Source organism: Corvus moneduloides, chromosome Z (genome assembly GCF_009650955.1).
Source record: "Corvus moneduloides isolate bCorMon1 chromosome Z, bCorMon1.pri, whole genome shotgun sequence".
Taxonomy (NCBI): domain Eukaryota; kingdom Metazoa; phylum Chordata; class Aves; order Passeriformes; family Corvidae; genus Corvus; species Corvus moneduloides.
Window position 1 is genome coordinate 12,929,960 of NC_045511.1, and position 20,896 is coordinate 12,950,855.

The window sequence follows — 20,896 nt, forward strand, 5'->3', positions numbered from 1 at the left end:
TCAAAGAGAAACAACTGAGACTCGAAGACAGATTAGTACTGTGTGAAACCCTGCTATGCTAGCAATTAGTGCTAGCAGAATAGCCCATACACATAAAGGAACGCTTTGGGAACGTCAGCAAACATTTTCCCCAAGACACCTTCATCTTGCCTGAAAGATGCTCAGAGAAAGCAAAGACAATGAACACAGAAATAAAAAAATCAATGTAAGAGTGACAGTGTTACACTAAACTGTGGTAGTGCAAGTAGCTCCAGCCATTCTGACCACTGAGAATACCACCAACACCAAGCTGTGGTGGTCAGGCACCAAGGTCTAAAGCAGCTCACTCAGGTGAGGGTGAGAACCCACAATTACCCAGTTCTTTGATTTACATGTTTTCCCTATGATTGGCTCCCCTCCCAGTTTTATGTGTAAGTCTATGTATATTCATTTCCCTTAGTTAATATGTATAAGTTCTAGAAAGTTCTGTGGTACTCAACACCCCATTGGTTCCTTCCCCAAGTTTATCCTATGTGTTATTCCCATTGGTTCCCTCACTGTAAACCTCGCCTACTTTCCCTTATCTCATTTGCTGTAATCCCTTTCCCTGCCTTCCCTATCCCCACTATAAAATCCCTGGACCCTGTCAAAAATTCAGCTCTTTGTCCCTGTCCCTTCACTTGTATAAACCTCAGCATGGAATCCATATGGAGAGTCCCCTTTCTTCTTCTTCTTCACCTCTGCCTGCGTGCCCTTTACACTTGCCTCAGAGAAGATTGCTCTCTCAGGTGAGAAGCTCTTCCCTTCATTTTTGTGTGTGCCACCTTCCAGAGGGGTTGCAGCCTAGACCTTCGGGCTCCTTTCTGTTGGCATGCTGGGTGCAAACCCCCTCACTAAACCTCTTCAAGGCTGTGTCAAACAGAGGACAAGATGAACGAGTATATTCTTTATGTGAGTAAGCCTAGTAATAGTAATAATAGTAATAACAACAATAGCAACATTCTGCAGCTGAAAAAATGTTAAATTCTGTGCTTAGTACATTAAGTGCTGTGTTCAAATGTTCATCAGAATATTCAGCTTAATTTTTTTAATTGGCTACAAAATGTGCCTTTTAAAAATATTTGCCACATGATGGCAGCATAATCCAGCAAGACAAAAAAATTGGCTGTCATTGCTGGGAAACTGCAGTTTTTAGGAGGCTGATTGTTACAGAGCCACAGTACATCTGAAAATGAAGCGCTGGCAGCAACTGAATAGCTCTTTTGCACTGTGCAGGCTAAGTGGCACAGCGGGTTAGTACTGTCGGCTTTTTCTTCTGGAGGCTTGGGCTTACATCCTGGCTGAGCCTGTAAATGAAAGCAAGTTGGGTGGTCTCATCCCAGTCCCCATTTGTGTCTATCACAAAACCACCAGGCAACTTGGCATGGCCAGGAGCTGCTGCCTGGGAGAGGAGCAGGACTGGAATAGGAAAGGGACTGTGGGTCACAAGCAAGGCGGACCGGAAGATCTGTGAAAGGAGGTTTGTGTGGCACCTGCTCAGAAAGAATGGTAGTCACCATCTGCCACCAGCACTAATGTTGTTATGAGTATATTTGCAACGTAGTGCTTGAAATCCAAGTCAGATCATTATTTTATCCTCCTCTGTTGGGGAAGATGAAACAGGAAAGCCTTATAAATATGATTGCCTGACAAAAGATTTTGGGAATATGAAAACTACAGGCGACATCGAAATGACAGCCACTTTTGAAATACCAAGTCTTAGTTACTGAACAACTGGAAAACAATGGTATGGCCGACTGAAGGTAATCCCCTCTTGATTGAACAATACCCTCTGCTTGCAGGCAGGTCCAAGGGTCAGAGCAGACCCTACTAGCTCAGCAGAAGGGGTCCAAAGAGTAGTTTTCAGAAGTTAAGATGTAACACTCTATGGTAATACAAGAACTCTTATAGGCTGTATGTAAATGCTATAGGATTTGTATCTTGTATTAGATTGGTTAGTGACAATTAGAATATTCAGTACAGAAGATGATTTATTGTATTGTAACCAGAACTTCAGACACTCTTCGCACACTCTTACACTCTCTTACTCACACTCTTACTACACTCCCATTACTTCTTCTTCACTCTCATTCCTCTCTCGCTCTCTCTCTCTCTCTTTACTTACCCGCTTACTCTCTTGCTCTCCTGGGCCTGCTCCGAGCTGAGTCTGGCAGCTCTAAGCAGTGCCCCTGTACCCACGCCCTTTGCAATAAACCGCATGTTCCAAGATCTGACTTCAGAGATCTCTCGTCTCCGTCCGTCCCGACCATCGAACCCACACCAAGCTCCCACACTCCTCTCTTTGCTATTCATGGTATTTTTGCCAGTGGAAGGAGCCAGGGAGCACCATGTGATTCGGCCTGTTTTTAGGTATAATTATGAAGAACAAATTCGTCTAATTTCTGTTTTTTTTCAAGAGAGGATAGAATAAATTTTTAAATTCACCCTAGTATCTAGAGCACAGGAGATAAAATTACAAGGGTGCTACACAAATCCTCAGGGTCTGGATGGTGCCCAAGACAAGGCCCAGGTGTCTATGTCAGCCCCGTTGTGCAGGTTCTCCACAATATTAAATTCTCTGGAAAACTTGGTGTGAGGGCAATACTGTTGTCCATATCTTATTGGTCAGGAACCAAAACTCAGAAAGGCTGAGTCATGTTGAAGACTGAGAATACTCCTGAGACCTGAATCTGCGTATACGAAGCCCTGCTGCAGGGGAGTTCTTAGAGGAGAAGCTGTAAAAAAGAGGAGTAAAACCATGAGAGCAAGTGGGACAGATGGACAGAGGGATATGGTACTGCAGGAAATTGGAAACTGATTGAAAAAAAAATGATGCAGAAAATGAACACAGGTTTACGAGCCAGAGTAACAGTAACAATAGTGGACAAATATCAGAAGGGAGTTGATTTTTTAGCATTTTTATGAAGTATCAAGAGTTTTAAAAAGCTCTTAAAAAGCCAATAGTACAATGAAAAAAAAAGTCTAAGTAATCAGGAAAACCAGAAAAAAATGTGCAATGTCTGGAGAAAGGAAGTTGTAAAGAACAAAGAAATAGCATGAATATAAAAATATACTGCTGGAAAATGCAGTTTGTGAGACAAGTACTTGTGAAGCTGTGCCAACTTCTATAAATACAATTGGCTTTAAAGTGAGGAGATATTATAGAAAAGTTGAAATATTTCATTTTGACATTTTCCTAACAAAATGATTCAAATGTTTTATTTCTAAGTTCAGTTCATTTTACAGCTGAGTTTGTTTTAATTTAAAATAGACTAAAAGCAATCTAAAAGTGAGGTAGGATTTATTTTTTTTTAAGCACAAAAATTTGTTTCGATGATGCCCTGGAAGAATTATTCTCCCCAGTTTTTCAGTTCTCTCACTGAAGTGAAAAATCAATTATTTGCACAGCCCTAGTTGTGTAATGAGGCATGTTAAAGAAAACTTTGGTTAGAGATGCGGGTGCTCCTGTCTTAAAATTTTGGAATTTTAGGTACCTCTGTGTATCTCAGAGACATCTGAGGTGCTGGGTGGGGGAAAGGGCAAGGGAAGGGGCTCATCATGAAGGATTATGTCATCTGACTACTGCTCTCTTTTACCAGAAGTAATCTTGCTGCCTCACTGATGTTGCAAGTCTGAGTTTTCAGTTTTGCATGAAGGTGTAAAAATCTTCTTCTGTCTTATTCCATGCTTCCAGGATAAGCCAATCTCTTTAGAAAGAGGGAAATCCAGACATGTAGTGATCTATCAGTTCATCTCAGAATTTTTGTCTTGTTCTGAGAAATGGCTGATCACGCCAGAACCAAGTTGATCACACACTCTTACCATAGCTAGGACACTGTTGATCACACAAGAAGGAAGTTACACTCTTCTGCACCTTTTCTGTTGTAACTTTATTAAAAAAAGCAAGCATTAGTTGAAAAAAAAGTGCTTTAAATTTCTTGTCAGTTGTGCCTGCATTGGAACACAAATGTCACTTGTGCGAATTCAGTCCTTCAGAAGAAATACTCTCCTGTGCCAGTAGTTGATTTTCCACATGCATAGTCACTTTGCTTTATACTGGCCACACACTGTTACAGAGACACAAATTCTTACCTAAGAATGGCAAGGCTGTTTTGTTCCCCAACTTCTAAATGAAAATACTGCTGAAAAATTATGGGATACGAGAGATCTCACTTCTGCATGAGGGCACAGAAGAGTAAGCAAGGCCACTGTGCCATGAATATCTCCAAGTGAGATGCTGGACCGTGTCCAGAGCAGAACAATGGAGCTGGAGAAGGGTCTAGAGAGCAAGTCATGTAAAGAGCATCTGAGGGAGCTGGGGATGTTTGTTCAGAGAAGAGGAGGCTCAGGGGGGACCTTATTATCACTGTCTACAGCTCCCTGAAAGGAGGGTGTAGCCAGGCAGTGGTTGGTCTCTCCTCCCAGGTGACAAGTGATAGGATGAGAGGAAATGGCTTCAGGCTAAGCCAGGGGAGGTTCAGGCTGGACATCGGGAAGAATTTCTTCACAGAAAGGCTTGTCAGGTATTGGAACAGGCTGCCCAGGGAGATGTTGGAGTCATCATCTCTGGAGGGATGAAAAGGGATGGACATGGTACTCCGTGCCATGGTCTAGTCGACAAGGTGTTGGTCAGTCAAAGGTTGGACTCAATGATTTTGGAGCTATTTTCCAACCTAAATGATTCTGTGATACACTAGCCCTCTTTCTTTAACTCTTCCCATCATGATAGTAGTTCCAGAGACACAAAGATGCTTACCTGGATTGGGGGAATGAACATGCAGATAACTAGAAAAAAAATTGTGAAAAGTTATGCTCATGTGCTCTGTAACACCATGTCTTCTCTGAACTTTTTGTCTTCTCTGATTTCTTTTACAAAATTTGTTTACACTTAAAACACCGCAGACAAGTTCATAGAGGTCACTCTGGTGTTTTGCTGGTGTATGTTCAGGAAGGCAGGGCATCTCCCTGCTGTCTCCATTTGCTCCAAACAACACAACTTCTCAGTTGCAAGTGATTCAGCTTCTATCTTTTATACCTTTCCAGTATTTCTGATGGGATATTCATTTCCATTAGACAGTAACTGCAAGCTAAAGTTTTTGCCAAATGAACCCAGCACCACAAACTACTTTCATGAGCAAAACAGTGGATTATCTAAGAAGGTTGTAATGTTAAAAAGCTGTAATGTAATTAAGCATCCAAAATGAACTGGCAACTTTGCAGTAGCTGAAATGCTGGAAATGTAAATACTATTTTTTTTAGATTTTGAAGGTATTAATATGCATTTATGTACTTGAATTTGGATGAACCTTGGTGGGATAAACACCGGCTCCTTTAATTCTTAATGTTCCTTCCTCCCACCCTTTATGTATTTGTTGTGAGGAAGCCCTGTAATATTGAAGCCCTGCTGTACAAAATGGCCTGTAATTCCTGAAATCCTAAACTCTGAGTTTCTCATCTCTGAGTTTGTGTGGAGCTTCTATTACAGAGCCTATAAAAGAAATTCTAGATCACAGTAAGAGCAGTAGTGTAAAACTATTTTTATTGAAAATACATCTACAAAGTAATGTTTCTCAATCCACTCTGGGTGCATACCAATGCAGAACCAGTGAGGGATGGGGAAGGGAATCTTTCTATAATACCTGATTTCCATAAGAAACAAAGTTAGTATAAAAAAGATCACATTCTTTGTGACGCAATTCATTTTTCTCAGCTGATGTCATAGAAAGACAGCCTTTTACATTGTCTTTGCAATGTATTTCCAAACAAAATCTTAACAAAAATTTAAAATGTTATGCCATAAATTCTACAGTTAATGTTTATACACACATTCTGAATACAGTATCTATATAAAAATATCTCTAATTATATATCAGAAAATGCCTGTCTGCATCCTAGATTTGCATTCTGTTAGCAAAAAAAAAAAAAAAAAACCAAAAAAACAAACCAGAAAACAAGAAAAAACAACCCATATTTTCTTTCAGTTGTTCATTTAGAGATTCATTTAGAGCCTTCTTGGTTTGACTGCTCAATAACCTATATTAAACCCTGCTCACTTCATTCACTTGAGAGTTCTTGCTCATATTGTCTGGATTACTCAGCTGGAGAAGATGGATGGGAATTTTCAATCCCAAAAATCCAATCTTGCCTGGGAAAAGATTTGTCTTTGACCAGCATGCTGACATTTTCACTACAGTTACTTGTATACTGTATTTATGGACTTGATAAGTGACAGATGCAACATATTGAATGTTTTTTAAATGGCAGCTAGGACAGTGCAAAGGGATCCTTCATTTCTGTCATCAGAATTATTTTGGCAAGGGGAGGGATAAAGAAGAAAACTGGGTATTTTAATAAAACAGATCATTAAACATTATTGTGCCTGTCCATTAATATTTTTTCTTTCTTCCAACTGTTTCTACATTATGAAACTTTCCAGTTTAACCTCTCTTGATGCCATGAAGATTTTTTGCCTTTTCTTTTATACCCCTGTTATACCTTTTTTACAACTTCTGTATTCTTAGTGCTTTTTGCCTACATTCTTGGACTTGTTTTTTCAGCTAAGAGACTAAACATTTTAGAAGCTTCTTAGTTAGGGATCAGTGTGCCCCAGACCCCAAGGTCCTCTCCAGAACACATTCTGTAAACTAAGGTAGAACCATCCAGGGGAAGGCTCCTTGGGGAGGGGGGGCTCATTCTCATTGGGGAATTTTTGATAGATATGCTAATTAATAAAACCTATAATGTTATACCCGATCTTTTGGCAGGGTGCATTTCAGTGCATTCCACCTGGACATGTGCACCTAGGGATCCTTAAAATAAATACCAAGGTGAAATCCCTTTTTCCCTTCTAACTGTGTTTGACTCTTGATTTTAAGATCAGGAAAAGGCATCATTCTAATAATACAAGACAAAAAGGAAAAAGTACATAACTTGTATTTCTAGAAAAGGGCTTCTTCAGGGAATAATCTCGAGTTGAACAAAAAAGCCACTGTATTACAAGTGCATTGTTTCCCTTTCTCCATTCTTTCCTTATCTATTTCCTGAAAGTTACCTACAATATTTCATCTTAAAATCCTTTCTAATTAAAATTTCAACATATATTATAGTATTTATTATTTTTCAATTTGCATATCTTTTCCTAATAAAACGTACAAAAGCACCCATTAGTTTTATTTTCTAAAGGCTTTTCTCTTCTTTTTCAGGTGCTACTGATAAACTCTCTAGGAATTCAGAATTTCACATTAAGATAGGGAGCCTTCTCCAGGTGGAAAAATGTGAGTCCAGTTAATACCTCTATAATTTATTAGTGGATCAAGAATTTGGGATGTTTCCAATCAGAAAACCTCTGCTGGTCTCAGGAATTCAGATTCAGAATCCAGCCCATTTAGGATCTGAACATCTCACCCTCTGCACCTTCTGCAGAAGGCTGGCATTGCCTTCTTACAATTGCTTATTAAGTAGCTCATTAGTGCATCCAAAGTGTGCCAATTTTTTTATCCAGACACGGATGACGACACAGCTTCTGTCCCAGACCAGGGCCTTGCTCTTACAAACACTTACACACACAGATTGTTTAACTGGGTTGTGATGTTGAAATTAAGGGAGCAAATCCAGATTGGAAATACATACATGCATATGTAAATGTTTGAGAGCCAGTGGGAGCCAACTAGGCTAAATTTTACAAAGATCAGCTGAAACTAATTTGAAAAACTGTCTAGATAAAATAACTTTCTCAGAAATATTTCATCTCAGCTGGTAAAAGTGCTGATTTGGGGGTATTTTCTTTTCTTTATTTATATATCTTCCCCCTTTTTATCCCCTCAATTAATCTCCTGCTTTTTATTGTCCTGCTAGTATTTGAACAATAATATAATACTAGAGAAAGAAAATCAGATAAAATAGCAAAAGTCCTGTTAATTTACTTAGCTGGATGCAGTTATCAAGTTAGAAGTGTTGATTGTGTGTTTATAGATGTTTAGTATGTTGCAACAGGTGTTTAAAAAAATAAAACCATTTTCAGGCTCTGTTATCTTTTTTGCTTTCCAGTTCATAAAAAAAAAAAAGAAAAAAAAAAGATTCACAGGACTGAGTAACATATACACAATCTCTTTTTTTATCCCCAGTTAGCATATGTCTAGCAGGACCAGTGTTGTTGCCTGTTAATTTTTTTTTAAGTGGGAAGCCAACATATACCATGATCACTGCTAGTTTGGAATATATTTTCATTAATTCTTTCCAGTGCGAGCATAAAGGGAGAAATCAAGGAATAGTTGAAGCTGGTGAATTCAACATATAAATTGCCGGAAAAAGTGTGTGTTTTCTCACACTTGTAGCATTGAACTCACACTTTCTCTAGCCTACATCTTGGTTTCACTATCTACTGGTTTCTCATTCTCATTTTCTTGCGAGATCAGTTGGTACGGTTTCTTCATTTCATTCTCCTCTATCACAGAATTACCCATTTCAGCATCTCTGTTCTTCAGCTCATGCCGTGATAAATGTTCAACAATTCCTGCTCCAATGGAGTCTCCCAAGACGTTGGTAGTGGTACGGAGACGATCCCTAAGGAAAAAGTAGTGAGTTAATTTCATCCCTTGCTCACGAAGCATGCAGACTAGCTGCTAAATTGGCCCTTAAGCAGCCACTAGGTGAGTCACCTGTTTTATGTGCATTCACTTATCTGAACTGTTAATACCACGATTTCTTCTATGGAAATTAACAAATATAGTGGGATGTGGAGTCACAAAATATGTTAATACTCTTAGCAACTTCACAGCAAGAAACAGTCACATGATGAGGATGGCAAAGGGAGCTTATGGCTTCTTGGACGCATTTTGATGTTCTTGGGTATCAAGAGCAAGAGTATCCTCTGAACATGTAAGCCAGCAAGAATCTACCTTGTTAGGTTTGTTTGTCTGCTGACCACAAACTATGATGTGTAATTTAGGGTGGAATTGTGCAGGAATTACTCAAATTAAACTACAAAAATTCATCCCTCTCAGAGGGCTCTGCCCAGGAGATGCAGGAGGCGTCTTGACGAGGAGTGACTGGCAGCGTCAGTAGGTAAGCAGCTACATCAGGTGGTTAGATAATAACTTGAAGACATTATGATCTGATAACAACACAGGCAACTTCTTTCAAGGAGCAGTTGAGAAGACTGAAGGGTAAAAGCCCCAAAAAAGCTAAATAATAAGTGTTAATTGAAATAGGGGCTGGAGGGACCCTTCCTTTGGTTTATTTCCTGGACCTGGGGGAATATCTATATATCTATATATCTATATATCTATAGCTATATCTAAAGGTGTATGTCTACAGATAGATGAATGGAAAAACTGAGGGGCAATACTTTGTGGTGGCAGTAACACAATTATTTTTCATTTCTGTGTTCATGGGGTAGACAGATGAGCCTTTCCTCGGTTAGATAGTCAGCAAGGCTGCAATGAATTGGTTGGATCTGATCCAATTCTGAGCCTGATTGATTGAAAAGTTTTCATTGCCATCCTACAAAAAATAAAAGACTAAAGCAATTCTTTGCTTATTTAATTGCAGTGTATCTGAAAGATTTCTTAGTATCCTAACAATACAGGTTTCTAAGTAAAATTTTGCATGCAAAAGGAACCATCATAAAGCAATGCCCTTCATTATCTGCTCTAAGAAAATACCTTAATAGCAAGAAACAGTGATTCTTTTTAGTATTTGTATCCAACTTCCCTCTACAGCAAAACATTGTATTATAGCCAGAATGCTCCAGGCTATTTCACTGCTAAATATGGTCTAAGCCTTTAGCAACTCCGTAAAAATACTTACAAGAACCAGTCCACTGCAATGATAAGAGTGATATCATCTGTAGGCAAACCTACTGATGTGAGCACGATGACCATGGTGACCAGTCCAGCTTGAGGAATGCCTGCAGCCCCAATACTGGCAGCTGTAGCGGTGATGCTGTGCAAAGAGATGGCAAGAGCAATTAACAGTAAAAAAGCCTCTCCTTATCATCTGTTAAACTTTAAAACCAGATGTAAAACAAGAAGGTATTTGCTTAGTAGTAAATAAAGACATGAGCCTAGTCCCTTATCTGAACACCCTATAGCTGCAGGGGAGTATGACTCTTGATCCGAAGTGTTTCAGTAAACCTTTATCCAGAAACCTTGAAACATGATTTTGTTAGGTGGTAAAATCCGTACTAGATGCCAAGGGCCAGACAAAAACATTAAAGTTACATGTCCCCACCCATTGAGAACACTCACTCCACAAGCTCAAACACGTTAAAAGAAAAAGCTGAGGAGGTAGTTCTGTCCTGGCAGATCTAACACAAGAACTTCTGCTCTCTGTCCATCTCACTGTAACTTCATGCCAGGTGAAGTCTCTGTCCTCCAGCAGTTGGCATTCTGCCATCAGAAAACAGAAAACTGCCAGAAAACCTGAGTCATACAGTCGACTGACTTAGTAAAAATATGCTTGTTCACACCCGGTTTAGGAAGATTTTGTTTTCTCAGGTGGTTTTTCAGGGAGCAGCTTTAGTAATAATGAGTATGAAACAATTGCCTCGGAGGGTGAAGGCAGAGCTTTGTCTTATGTTAATGAATATTGAAATAAACTGGAGGGTTTTATGGAGAGAAGAACTATATATGAACTTTCAGTGTTCCTGAGTGGTAGGTATGTGTCTTTGTCCCACAGTGCCCTCGTGTCTCCTTGCTGACTTTCCTTTCTGCACATGTACCCATCACCCTTTTTCCTTAAACCGTGATAAACATACTGCATAAAGCAGATCAGTTATCATTGAATGCTAACTAGTGAGTTGTTTGCTGTTCTATTTCAAACAAGAAGGCTTGTGTGCTTGAAAACATAACCTGTCTTCACCACTTCTATCAGCTGATGCAATAAAAATGTATTACTGCTCCTTACACAGCTAGCCCTGTTTGTATCCTGACACCTGGAAAACACTACCTCTCCTAGCAGTAACATTGTGACGATTTTATGCTTCAGCTTTGTACATGCATTATAAACTACCTGATACTCATTATAGGACTGTAGGTCCCAATAGTTGCATGAGTTCTTAAGAAAGAAAAATTTGAAATGAATTAAAACCTGTTCTTGTTGTCTTTTTTAAGTGCAGTAATGGGTGTGTCATGTTACAGTTTTGTTAAAAAAATTATCTGAAGGACTATACATGCTGGGGGTCCTTTTGTGTGCAGAAGATGTAGAGGTAATCTGATACTGTAACAGTTCTTGTTTTTAGCTCTAGATACTTATGTTTAATCCCACATAAACCAGCAAGGGGTCATCACAAAGGTCCTTTTTATCAAGTGTAGGTAACAGTGGTTTCCATACCTGATTGTGATAATCTGCCCAAAGTTCAGATCAAAGTTGTTGACCTGTGCAATGAAAATTGCAGCCAAAGCCTCATATAAAGCAGTTCCATCCATATTAATTGTAGCACCAACTGGGAGTACAAATCTTGTAACTCGTTTGTCCACTCCATTTATTTCTTCCAGACACTTAAATGTAACAGGTAGTGTTGCAGAACTGAAACAAAAAGAAAGAGGATAATATACGATATAAGTTCTACAGGGAGGGAAAGAGAGGAGAGTCACACATTATAATGACAAGAGAGACTGTTCTGTCCTGGTTTTTATGCGATCTACCAGAACAATTTTTAAATGCAAATCATGAATTTAAGCATTTCTAATGATGAGGGTTCTCCTAATGCTCTTAGAAACTTTTTCCAGCTGTTTGTTACTGCCATTCTCTATGTAATCCCTAGTCTGAAAATGCCTAAATTCAGTGTTATGACACAAGATTCTTCTGCCAGGCACAGGGATCTATTTAAAATTCCTGCTTCTCACTTTTGAGTCATGGAGCTGTGATTGAATCATCCCTAAACGTTGTTTCCTTGAAGGTATACAGAATGGGCTATTCAAACCTTCAGTAAAAAGCATGTTTTCTCTTATTTATTTGCAGGCTTCCCTGGAAACAGCATTTTGATAAATGGTTGCATTATTTTTGCACCTCTGGGTTAACACCACTAGGCAGCTAAGCACCACACAGCCACTCGCTTGCCTCCACACCTAGATGGGATAGGCAAAACCGAAAGGAACAGTAAAAGCAAGAAAATGGAAGGGTTGAGAATAAAAATGTTTAATAAGTGAGGGAGAAGTTTGGAAGAAGAGCAGAAGAAAACGAAACAATGCAAGTGATACATAAGCACCACTCACCACCTCCCACAGATAGACCAGTGGCCAGCAAGTTCTGAAGTAATAGATGGCCAGCCTTCCTAAAGTCCTCTTTCCCCTTTCATTGCCGAGCATGATGTATGTGGCATGGAATATCTCTTTACCTAGTTTGGTTCATCTGCCTGGCTGTGTGCCCTCCCAGCCCACTGTGAACTCCTCAACTCACTTTGGGGGCAGAGTGAGAGACAAAGAAGGTCCTGATACTGTGCAAATACTGTTCAGCAACAGCTAAAATGTCAGTGTGTGATCATTGTTGCTTTGGCCACAAATCTAAAACATGTCACTATATGAGCTGCTATGAAGAAAGTTAACTCTGTCCAAGCCAGGCCTGTATCTCTGCATCTGATCTCACCAAAGTAAAGAGGTTTTTCAAGACACAGCAAATCAGGTTACTTGATCCCAGTGAAACCTTCATTACTAACTACTTAACAGACTTTGTAGTCTTTGAAAACTCTATCAGTATCTATAAAATACTGGCAAAAAATAAAGAGGCGCTGTGGAAGATTGTGTTAGAAAAATATCTTTGCTGACTGTCATCTTACGGTTGAATTTTAAATGGTTTTTAAATCCACTTGCAGTACAGTATGCTGTCTTGCATCAGCCTAGGTTTTTACTTCAAAATAATCTCAAACACCAAGGACTCAAATTTAGCATTACAGAATCTCCAACTGAAATCCCCCATCTGTAGGAGACATTTTTAAAATCTATTAAAATGGAAGCTGTTTTACAAAAGGTCAAATGGTATAGAAACATACACTTTATCATAATAATGTTTCCTTCTGTCACACATGCAAACAGTTTTTTAAATTCCTATGACATATCTATGACCATCTCCAAAGAGAAAAAGTGACATTTCTGTTGTGGGTTCTGTATCCATAATTTTCTATCAGGATTTTGGGCACAGAATGTCAGCTGCCGATAGGAATCCCCTCTGGACTTTTCTTTGCTGCTCCATTAGGCCATGCATATCCTTTTCCAGCTCTATCCTTCATTATCAAGCCATTACAAACTACTTAAAATAGCAAACACCAAGATTGACCAAAGTTACAACGGTTCTGGCCATACAGTCTGCATCACCAAACAGAATAACTTCATCCTGTTCAGGGTTTCTTACAGAAAACAGAGTTCAAGTCAGTATCAGAGAGCAGCAGAACTGAAATACAGTGCCCAAGTGAATACAGAGTTCACCAAACATTAGGCAAAATTGTTTCTTAAACCAGTAATACTATAAAAACAATATGGCTTTAAGATACTGTTTTATACCTGGAAGATGTTCCCAAAGCTGTGACTAATGCTTGGATTAAGCCTCCAATAAATACCCATGGATTCTTACGAGTGATCACAAAGTAGAGAAGAGGTAGGACAATGACAGCATGAATTAGCAAACCGATGATAACTGTTACAGTATACATGGCAAGCTGACCACCGATCACACCCATATCTTCCATCTCAACAATTTTTCCAGCAATCAAGAAGAGAATTCCAAGTGGAGCATACCTGCAAACAAGAAATCAAAATAGGATTACAAAACAAAGTAGAGATTCGGTCCCCCACCCATACTGTTTGTGTTTATATGCATAAATGCAGAATTTCACTGTTAGGATGCTCCTATTCAGAAGCAGTTCAAGAACTTTTCAACTCTGAACAGCTCAACCTGGATTAAACCACAGCAGTGAATGTTTCTGGTGGGATTCAATGGATTCAACATCTGGTAAGGATTTCAAGATGTATAAAATCTTGAAATAGCATCACCTTTTAGACAGGCAGGGAAATGAACTCTCCTTGGAATTCAGGTGTAGTTTAAAAGCTATTTTAGCCAATTCTGTTACAATTCTGCCTGTGTGAATGAAGACTCTACCAACGTATGTGTAGACTATGCCAAGCACCCAGTTCTATTTTAGTGCTGTTTCCCATGCTGTTGGGGAAGGAACCTGCACAGAAGTCTGATAACTTCTGAAGGTTTCAAGCGGCTTCTGATGCCCAAGATATTTAGATTTTTATATTTTCCATATATTCATAGCTTTGTAGATTGCTAAAGCACGGTTGTAGCTTTTAGTATTTTTCCTATCTTTCTTCCCTACATTTAGGAGCAAGAAGCTTACCTCCTTAAAGCATTCCTAAATATTGTTCAGTCTTATTCCAAGAAGACAACCAACTACAAGGATGCTCTGTTTTCCAACCAGAATCTGGACCAGATATAACAACAGTGGGGTAAAAGAAACCTCTGGACTTCTTTTAGTGGGGCAGGACCCCAGGAGTTATTACCTAGCCAACTAACCTTTTAATTGAACGGTGTATGATAGGTATACTAATTGACTAACCTTATAAAAATTGTGTATACCAAGTGTGATTTTTGCCATATTGTGTACCTGAAAGGTTTCAACTAGAGGTTTGTTTTTATATTCACTCTAATGTTGTTGGGAAGATCTCTTCTATTTTCCAGGCATCACTTCTGGCTGTGTTACATTCCATCCAGTGGGGCACTGAATAAATATATTCATCAGCACGAAGAAATCTGTATGACAAATGTTGGCTGCATTGTGGGACAGCAGCACAGATGGGATGAACTGGTTTTCCCTATCAGGAAGCACAGCTAGAGGTGAAAAAAGAGCTGGTGCTGGGCATAAAACTTGAACATAATTCTGCTGCAGCACTACTTTAGGTACAGCCTTATTACTATAAATGTTCACTTGTCTTCTCACGGTAAGATACCACAGAACAGAATCTATTCACTCTATCTCAGCTCCCCTTTACGCCATCACGTCCATGCAGAAATTTATCTGAATCCTCTGCTTTATAATTTTAAATGTGCTTGTGAAGGAGAAAAGATTTTAGTTATTGGAGTTCATATCTAGTGTTTGCTGCTGGATAGACTCTTCGAGTTGATTTGGTTTTTTTCTGTAGTAAAGAAGGCAACAAGACGTTACTTCTTTTCATAGTTAACCTTCTACCTGGAGAATAATGAAAAGAATTTGAAAAGATTTCATACCTTGAGGGAAAAGGTATTTATTTTATTTACCTAATGAACACGATAAAGAAAGCAGGAAAATTATGTGTATGTGTGAGCAGTGCAGCTACAATGCAAGGACGTATGGATACACCCCACAACTACAGGAACTAGCTGTGCTGGAAAATTATGACGAGGTTTTGCTGTGTAGAAATAAGATTATGGGAGAGGTTTGTTGGTTTTCTTTAATGAATTCAGATTAAGATATAATGAAACTTCAACATCTTACGCTGTGATTGCTATCTTTATGAAGACATAGAATACCTCTGTAAAAGGGTAGAAACTTCTGCCATAGACCCTGATTCTTCTCATGTCAAAAGCAAAACCCACTGAAAGAGCTGGTGTGTTTGGGCAAATTATTGTCACAGAGAGTTACAGCTCTAGAGCTCACTCATGAAAAAAGCTACAAGGTAGATACAATCTTATTGTCTGACTTTCCGCCAAACAGTGCCCAGTGCCGAACTGTGATGAAAAAATATTGTTTAGTAGCTTAGAAAGGAATTTATCGAAGAGGCACTTACCACATGATTAGAGCTACCAATCTCATGATAGCCTCATTAAGGCTATCAAAGAAGTCTTTCAATGCCTGACCTTGCTCCCTCATGCTCCCAATCACCAGGCCAAAGCTGATTGAGAACACCACCAAGCCAAGGGCATTCACTCCGTTCACAGAACCTGGAACAGGAACTATTTCCTCTTTCATTCGGGTGAGAGCTTCCATTGCTTCTGACACGTTGCTGATTATGGAAGTCACCGTGGATGTGTCATTGGATGGAATAGTTACTTTAAACTTTCTCTTTTCATAATTGGTTTTGAACTGTTAAAACAAAAATAAAAGAAAGACAGAAATTCGGTGAATCATAGCAAACAAAGTTACTGTTTTTATTATTATTAAATCATCACAATTTAAATAAGTTATTTACTATTGTAGGACATTTGAATTTTTTGCTTAATATTTTTAGGTAAAATGTGCTATGATGAAAATTTGGATTTCCTGAAAGCAACAAAAATTCGTAATAACTTCTAACACGAAATGTTTAGTTTTAGCTTCTAGAAATCATTTTCTCACAAACAGGCCAAAGTCATCTGCAAAAGATTCAGATTTGTCATGCTCCTGTATCTGGTAATAAAACTATTGATTCTTAGTTTGTGTTTTATATAAATTGCTATTTTTCCCTGCAACAAAATTCCAACCTTTTTTTAGTCTTTTTTTGGCTAGCGAAAAATATTTTTTTGTGCTCTGTAGTTTGTTTATTTCTTCATCTTTTTGTATTAAAAAAAATTAAACTGAAGCTAACTTGAATACAGCATACCTCTTTTTTCCTTTGTTATGGCAAAGTCATTAGTTTACTCTGCAGTACAAGTCACCACACTTCTTAACTAAGGAAATGATTATATTTTAAATGGTTCCATTATGGAACAGACAAATGGATTTCTAAATATCAATATGGTCCTAAATGTGTGCTTTGAAAACCAGTCTTTCACCCCCTAATGTTTTCCCAAAGAGAAATTTACATCCCAAATATTTCTATCTGGGCTCAAAAAGCCCTGCTGTCCTGTCCAAAGCATAAAGCATGCTGAATATCACTAGTATAATGTTTCTTATGTATCTCAGGATGCTAATTAGTCCATTAAAGCAGCAGAACACTGGCGTCAAGGTTTGGATTTTTATTGTTTCGGAGCTACCAAGAAAAGAGAGCTATGTCCCCAAGTTTAAGTATCACTACTGATATCTGGAGACTGTTGAACACTTCAGAAGTACTTGAGTGAAATGAATTAATTATGACCAGGATGGGAAACCTAAGTATCATCATCTTTCAACACTAGTCTGATTTGATGTTGCTTTCTGCACCTCAATAGTTTCATGCACCCCTTCCAACATATTTGAGGTATCCTTCTAAAGGCTCTAAGTTTTTCAGAATGTCAAATAAAACCTGCTGCAGGATACTTATAGAAAGTTTCTGAATAATATGTAGCAGAACAAACCTACATGAAGGTCAGATACTCTCGAGTCTTGAATAAAATTTGTTAAAATCTTTTACAATTTGGGCTGTGCAGAATTCAGCTGAGAGCACTATGAGCAGTTGGCTGACATGGAAAAGCCCACTACCACTGCCTCACCAACTCACATCCAACCTGTGATAGTTCTTGTTTGATCTCTTAGTGAGATAATTCTACTTTTCAAAGTAGATTTCAAAGTACCAAGCAAAAAAAGTCACCATTTTTTGGGTAAAACCTGTGGAGGTGAATCAGTTCTCACTGACTGACAGGGAAGAACCAGGGAAGGTGGGATGGGGTTATCTCTTTAAGTAACAGAGTGTAAATGGAAATGTAATATAATGTGCTCACTGAAGTGCTTTTTATTCTGTCTTGTCAGCAATGTTAAAATACTGCCTAACACTTTACATCAAACACAAAGATTCTTGCCTTCAAAAACCTGTGTTAGAAAGAATTTGACATGGTAATATGAATAGGCCTTAATTTTGGGCTCATTCTTTAATTTTGTTGCAGCAGGAACATGCTTTTAATTCTGTGTTATTTAAGTTTCTTTAGAAATATAATGTGGATTTTAGGAACTCACTCAGCAAAGTCCTTTTCCATTTCGTCTACTATACTGGGCCACAGAGATGTAGGTCTTACCTGATCGCTCACCTTATTCACCAGACTTAAGTATTCAGAAATATTGCTAGGGAGAATAGTCTTTATGGAACCCCTGCTAGAGCAGTGGAGAAACATCTTATTTAGAGTGTGATTCAAAATGATTAGCTAAGCAATGGGAAGCAGAGCAACTTTATTTGCTCTGGAATATTTACTTGAGCTGCTCTTACTTTCGTTATAGCTGGCTCAGCCCCAGGACATCCCTGTGGATATGCCTTCTGTGGATCTTACACCCAAAGTTGTCTATCAAAAGTAATGAGAAGTTTCCTGGTGAAGCAAAAGAAATCAAGGAAGACCAGATACAGGAAACACAAGGGATGTATCTACTAAGGAAAACAGTGTAGAGTGTAGGTTGAGCTTTATTCTTAGTATTGCTTTTTTAAATTACATTAAAGGCAAAACACCACCACAAAACGTATTTTCTGTGTGTGAAATGGTGAAAAAGCCAACTGCTTATAGGAAGTGACTGGATGAAGAACCACCTTCAAAATGTTAGAGAGTGTTTTGAAATAGATGAGTTAATAGCAGGGTTGATTATTTCTGCTGTGCAGAGTAACTGGTGGCAAGAAATAATTTTTTGAGTTTTTATAACATTCCTATTTTCATCAGATCTCTATCTCAGTGGCAATCAGAGTTACCAGCTTTTAATATAGCTCAAACTGACAGTTTAATATCACATTTTGATTTGGCTGATTCCTGTTCCTTTGCAACTTTCAGAAATAGAAGAAATTAGACAAAATAAAACTGCTAATTGTAGGCTTAAGGGTCTCAGGAGAGAGACCAGAGGTCCATTCACTGATAATATGTGATGGGCTAGGCAACATCACTGAAGTCCTGTCATTTCTGAGGATACTTGGAGCATTATGTCTCCAGGAAGAGGTATTTTTGCCCAGTAAGATTTTAGATGCAAAATACTCATAATTTTTCCTTAAGTTCATGTATCAAGAACAGTTGAGGAGCAAGATAAGTGATATTTGAATGCATTAATTTGAACAGCTTTCTATAAAAAATCATGTCTGCAAGTGAAATGCAAAAATAATGCATTTTTACAAGACATGGTGGTAAAGAACAACTGGAAAATTAATTTTAATTAACTTAGCACACTATGAAATAGACAATATAGTTGCTGTATTGAATAATGCATTGAATCAGTTGTTTACTCTTTCATTATTATTTTGTTTTTATTAGTGATTCAAGATACACATAGTCATTTGACTTGGATCTATTGAAGGACTTCAAGGACGAAACATTGTAATCTGGCAGCAGCACATCCTGGTGGCTTATCTTGCTGAAAAGGTAACTATTCTGGAAATTCATAATTCACTGTCATAATTTACTCTGAGATAATGTAATTAGTACTGTCTTTGCTAAGTCTGTATGATGATGCTGCATTTAGACAATACTGACTTTAAAAGCAACAAGTTTGCTTAAATGCAACCCCAAAAATTTAAAAGAAATTAAGACAGAGATATTCCATCTTAAGTGGTTTTTTTCTTTGTTTTCCATATGGATATGTGCAAAAGCATTCTAAATTTTCTCCCTAAGAGCTGATGACACAAGCCATAATATATATTAACTAGCCCAAATTATCATGAGGAATAGACACCATATATTGGTAGTAGTAATTTCTGGATGTATGATTAACACTTCCAATTCCTTTGATAATGACGAGTTCAGGAAAGAATATGTAGTCAAAAATATCTCAGAAGGAATGTAGTTCTTTAAGCTTCAGCTGGCATCAAGTTCTACCTATTCACACCAGAATGACCCTCCCCACATTTTTAGATTGATTCTGTCTCTTAATTCCACAAGTTTGCTTGCATTTCTTCTGCTCTTTGATAGACCCCCAGAGCACAGCACAAAGAACAAGTAGCTAAGAAGCAGTATCTGCTTAATAAGCAGACTGCTCACTACTGCTCAGCCCCAGGCTAGACATAATTTCTTAATTTAGCAAAGAAAGAAAAACTAAGAGATAGTGGCCAGAGCTGCAAGGTAAACCCAAAGATTTCTTCAGATATCCTTAAACTGGGGGTGAATGCAGGGGCATTGAGAAAATTTTGAACAAAGTAATCTAATTTTAGGTATATGTGGAGTATCTAGTTGCAGTCAATATATTCAGATTCTCTCGTTACTCATAAAAGTCATGAAAACCTCAAATGATCTGTGCATAGTGAAGGTCACATGGAAATACAACCACAAGTCATACGGAAATCACCAGCACCAGAAGACATGTTATTTAGATTAATAATCTGCTGTTTAAGAATCAGCCTGAGAAGGCTGAGGTACTCAATGAGTTCTTTGTCTTGGTCTTCGTTGTCTGGCAGTCAGGCTTTCCATCTCTCAAGTCCCTGAATGTTCAGGTGGAATTTGGAGGAGCAAAGTCCCTCCTGCTGTAAGCAAAGGCTTGGAATCACCTGATGAAACTGAATGGAGGTCTTTTGGACATGACAAATGCATCCCAGGGTCCTGAGGGAAGCAAACCACTCTCCATCATACTTGAAAATTCATGTCAGTCAAGTGTCAAGATGAAAAAATCTACTGGGAAATAAAATGTGCAAAGAAGGAGGATGAGGAGGAGTAAAAGAAAGGGGAGGCAGCTTTGCCTCACAGTCTAGTTGGAAAGAAACACTAAACGGAATCCAAAGGACTAATCTGAAAGGAGAACAGTAGGAAATATAGGAAGATATTGCCTGGATAGGTCCTAAGGTTCCAGTCTCCCTTCTGGACTCTTCATCTCCCAGCAGCAATCCTGTAAAAGCTTTCCCAACTCCTCCTAACAGCACTCCCGCTTTGGTTATGCTCCTCACGCAGTTCCATTTCTTTTCACACCTTCCAGTGAGTTCCAGTATAAACTAGGAAAGAAACCTGCCTAAAGATGCTGTGAGACAGAATGTGCACATCTGATCTATCCAAAGATGTGATTTAAATGTTCAGTGCATATTCCAGCGATTATTTTCAGGTGTGTAAAGCTGTGGGTCAG

General features: G+C 38.5%; 1 protein-coding gene and 2 long non-coding RNA genes across 4 annotated transcripts in view; 2 read left to right on the forward strand and 1 right to left on the reverse strand.

Moving 5' to 3' along the window:
* Positions 1-7,860: 7,860 nt before the first annotated feature.
* Positions 7,861-20,896, reverse strand: part of SLC1A3 (solute carrier family 1 member 3) — a 61,850-nt gene continuing 48,814 nt past the window's right edge. For both annotated transcript variants that reach the window (XM_032096204.1, XM_032096205.1), the window contains 5 exons: positions 15,780-16,075; positions 13,515-13,748; positions 11,350-11,544; positions 9,826-9,960; positions 7,861-8,580 (listed from right to left, as the gene is read on the reverse strand). In XM_032096204.1, coding sequence (XP_031952095.1) covers positions 8,376-8,580; positions 9,826-9,960; positions 11,350-11,544; positions 13,515-13,748; positions 15,780-16,075 — 1,065 coding nt within the window. In that variant the 3' untranslated portion in view covers positions 7,861-8,375. The remainder of the gene's footprint in view (positions 8,581-9,825; positions 9,961-11,349; positions 11,545-13,514; positions 13,749-15,779; positions 16,076-20,896) is intronic.
* Positions 8,574-13,622, forward strand: LOC116437886. Its single transcript, XR_004237522.1, has 2 exons — positions 8,574-8,666; positions 11,980-13,622. It is a non-coding gene; the product is annotated as an uncharacterized LOC116437886 (long non-coding RNA).
* Positions 14,175-20,896, forward strand: part of LOC116437885 — a 93,900-nt gene continuing 87,178 nt past the window's right edge. The window contains exons 1-3 of the long non-coding RNA XR_004237520.1: positions 14,175-14,913; positions 18,098-18,263; positions 19,105-19,212. This is a non-coding gene — a long non-coding RNA (uncharacterized LOC116437885). The remainder of the gene's footprint in view (positions 14,914-18,097; positions 18,264-19,104; positions 19,213-20,896) is intronic.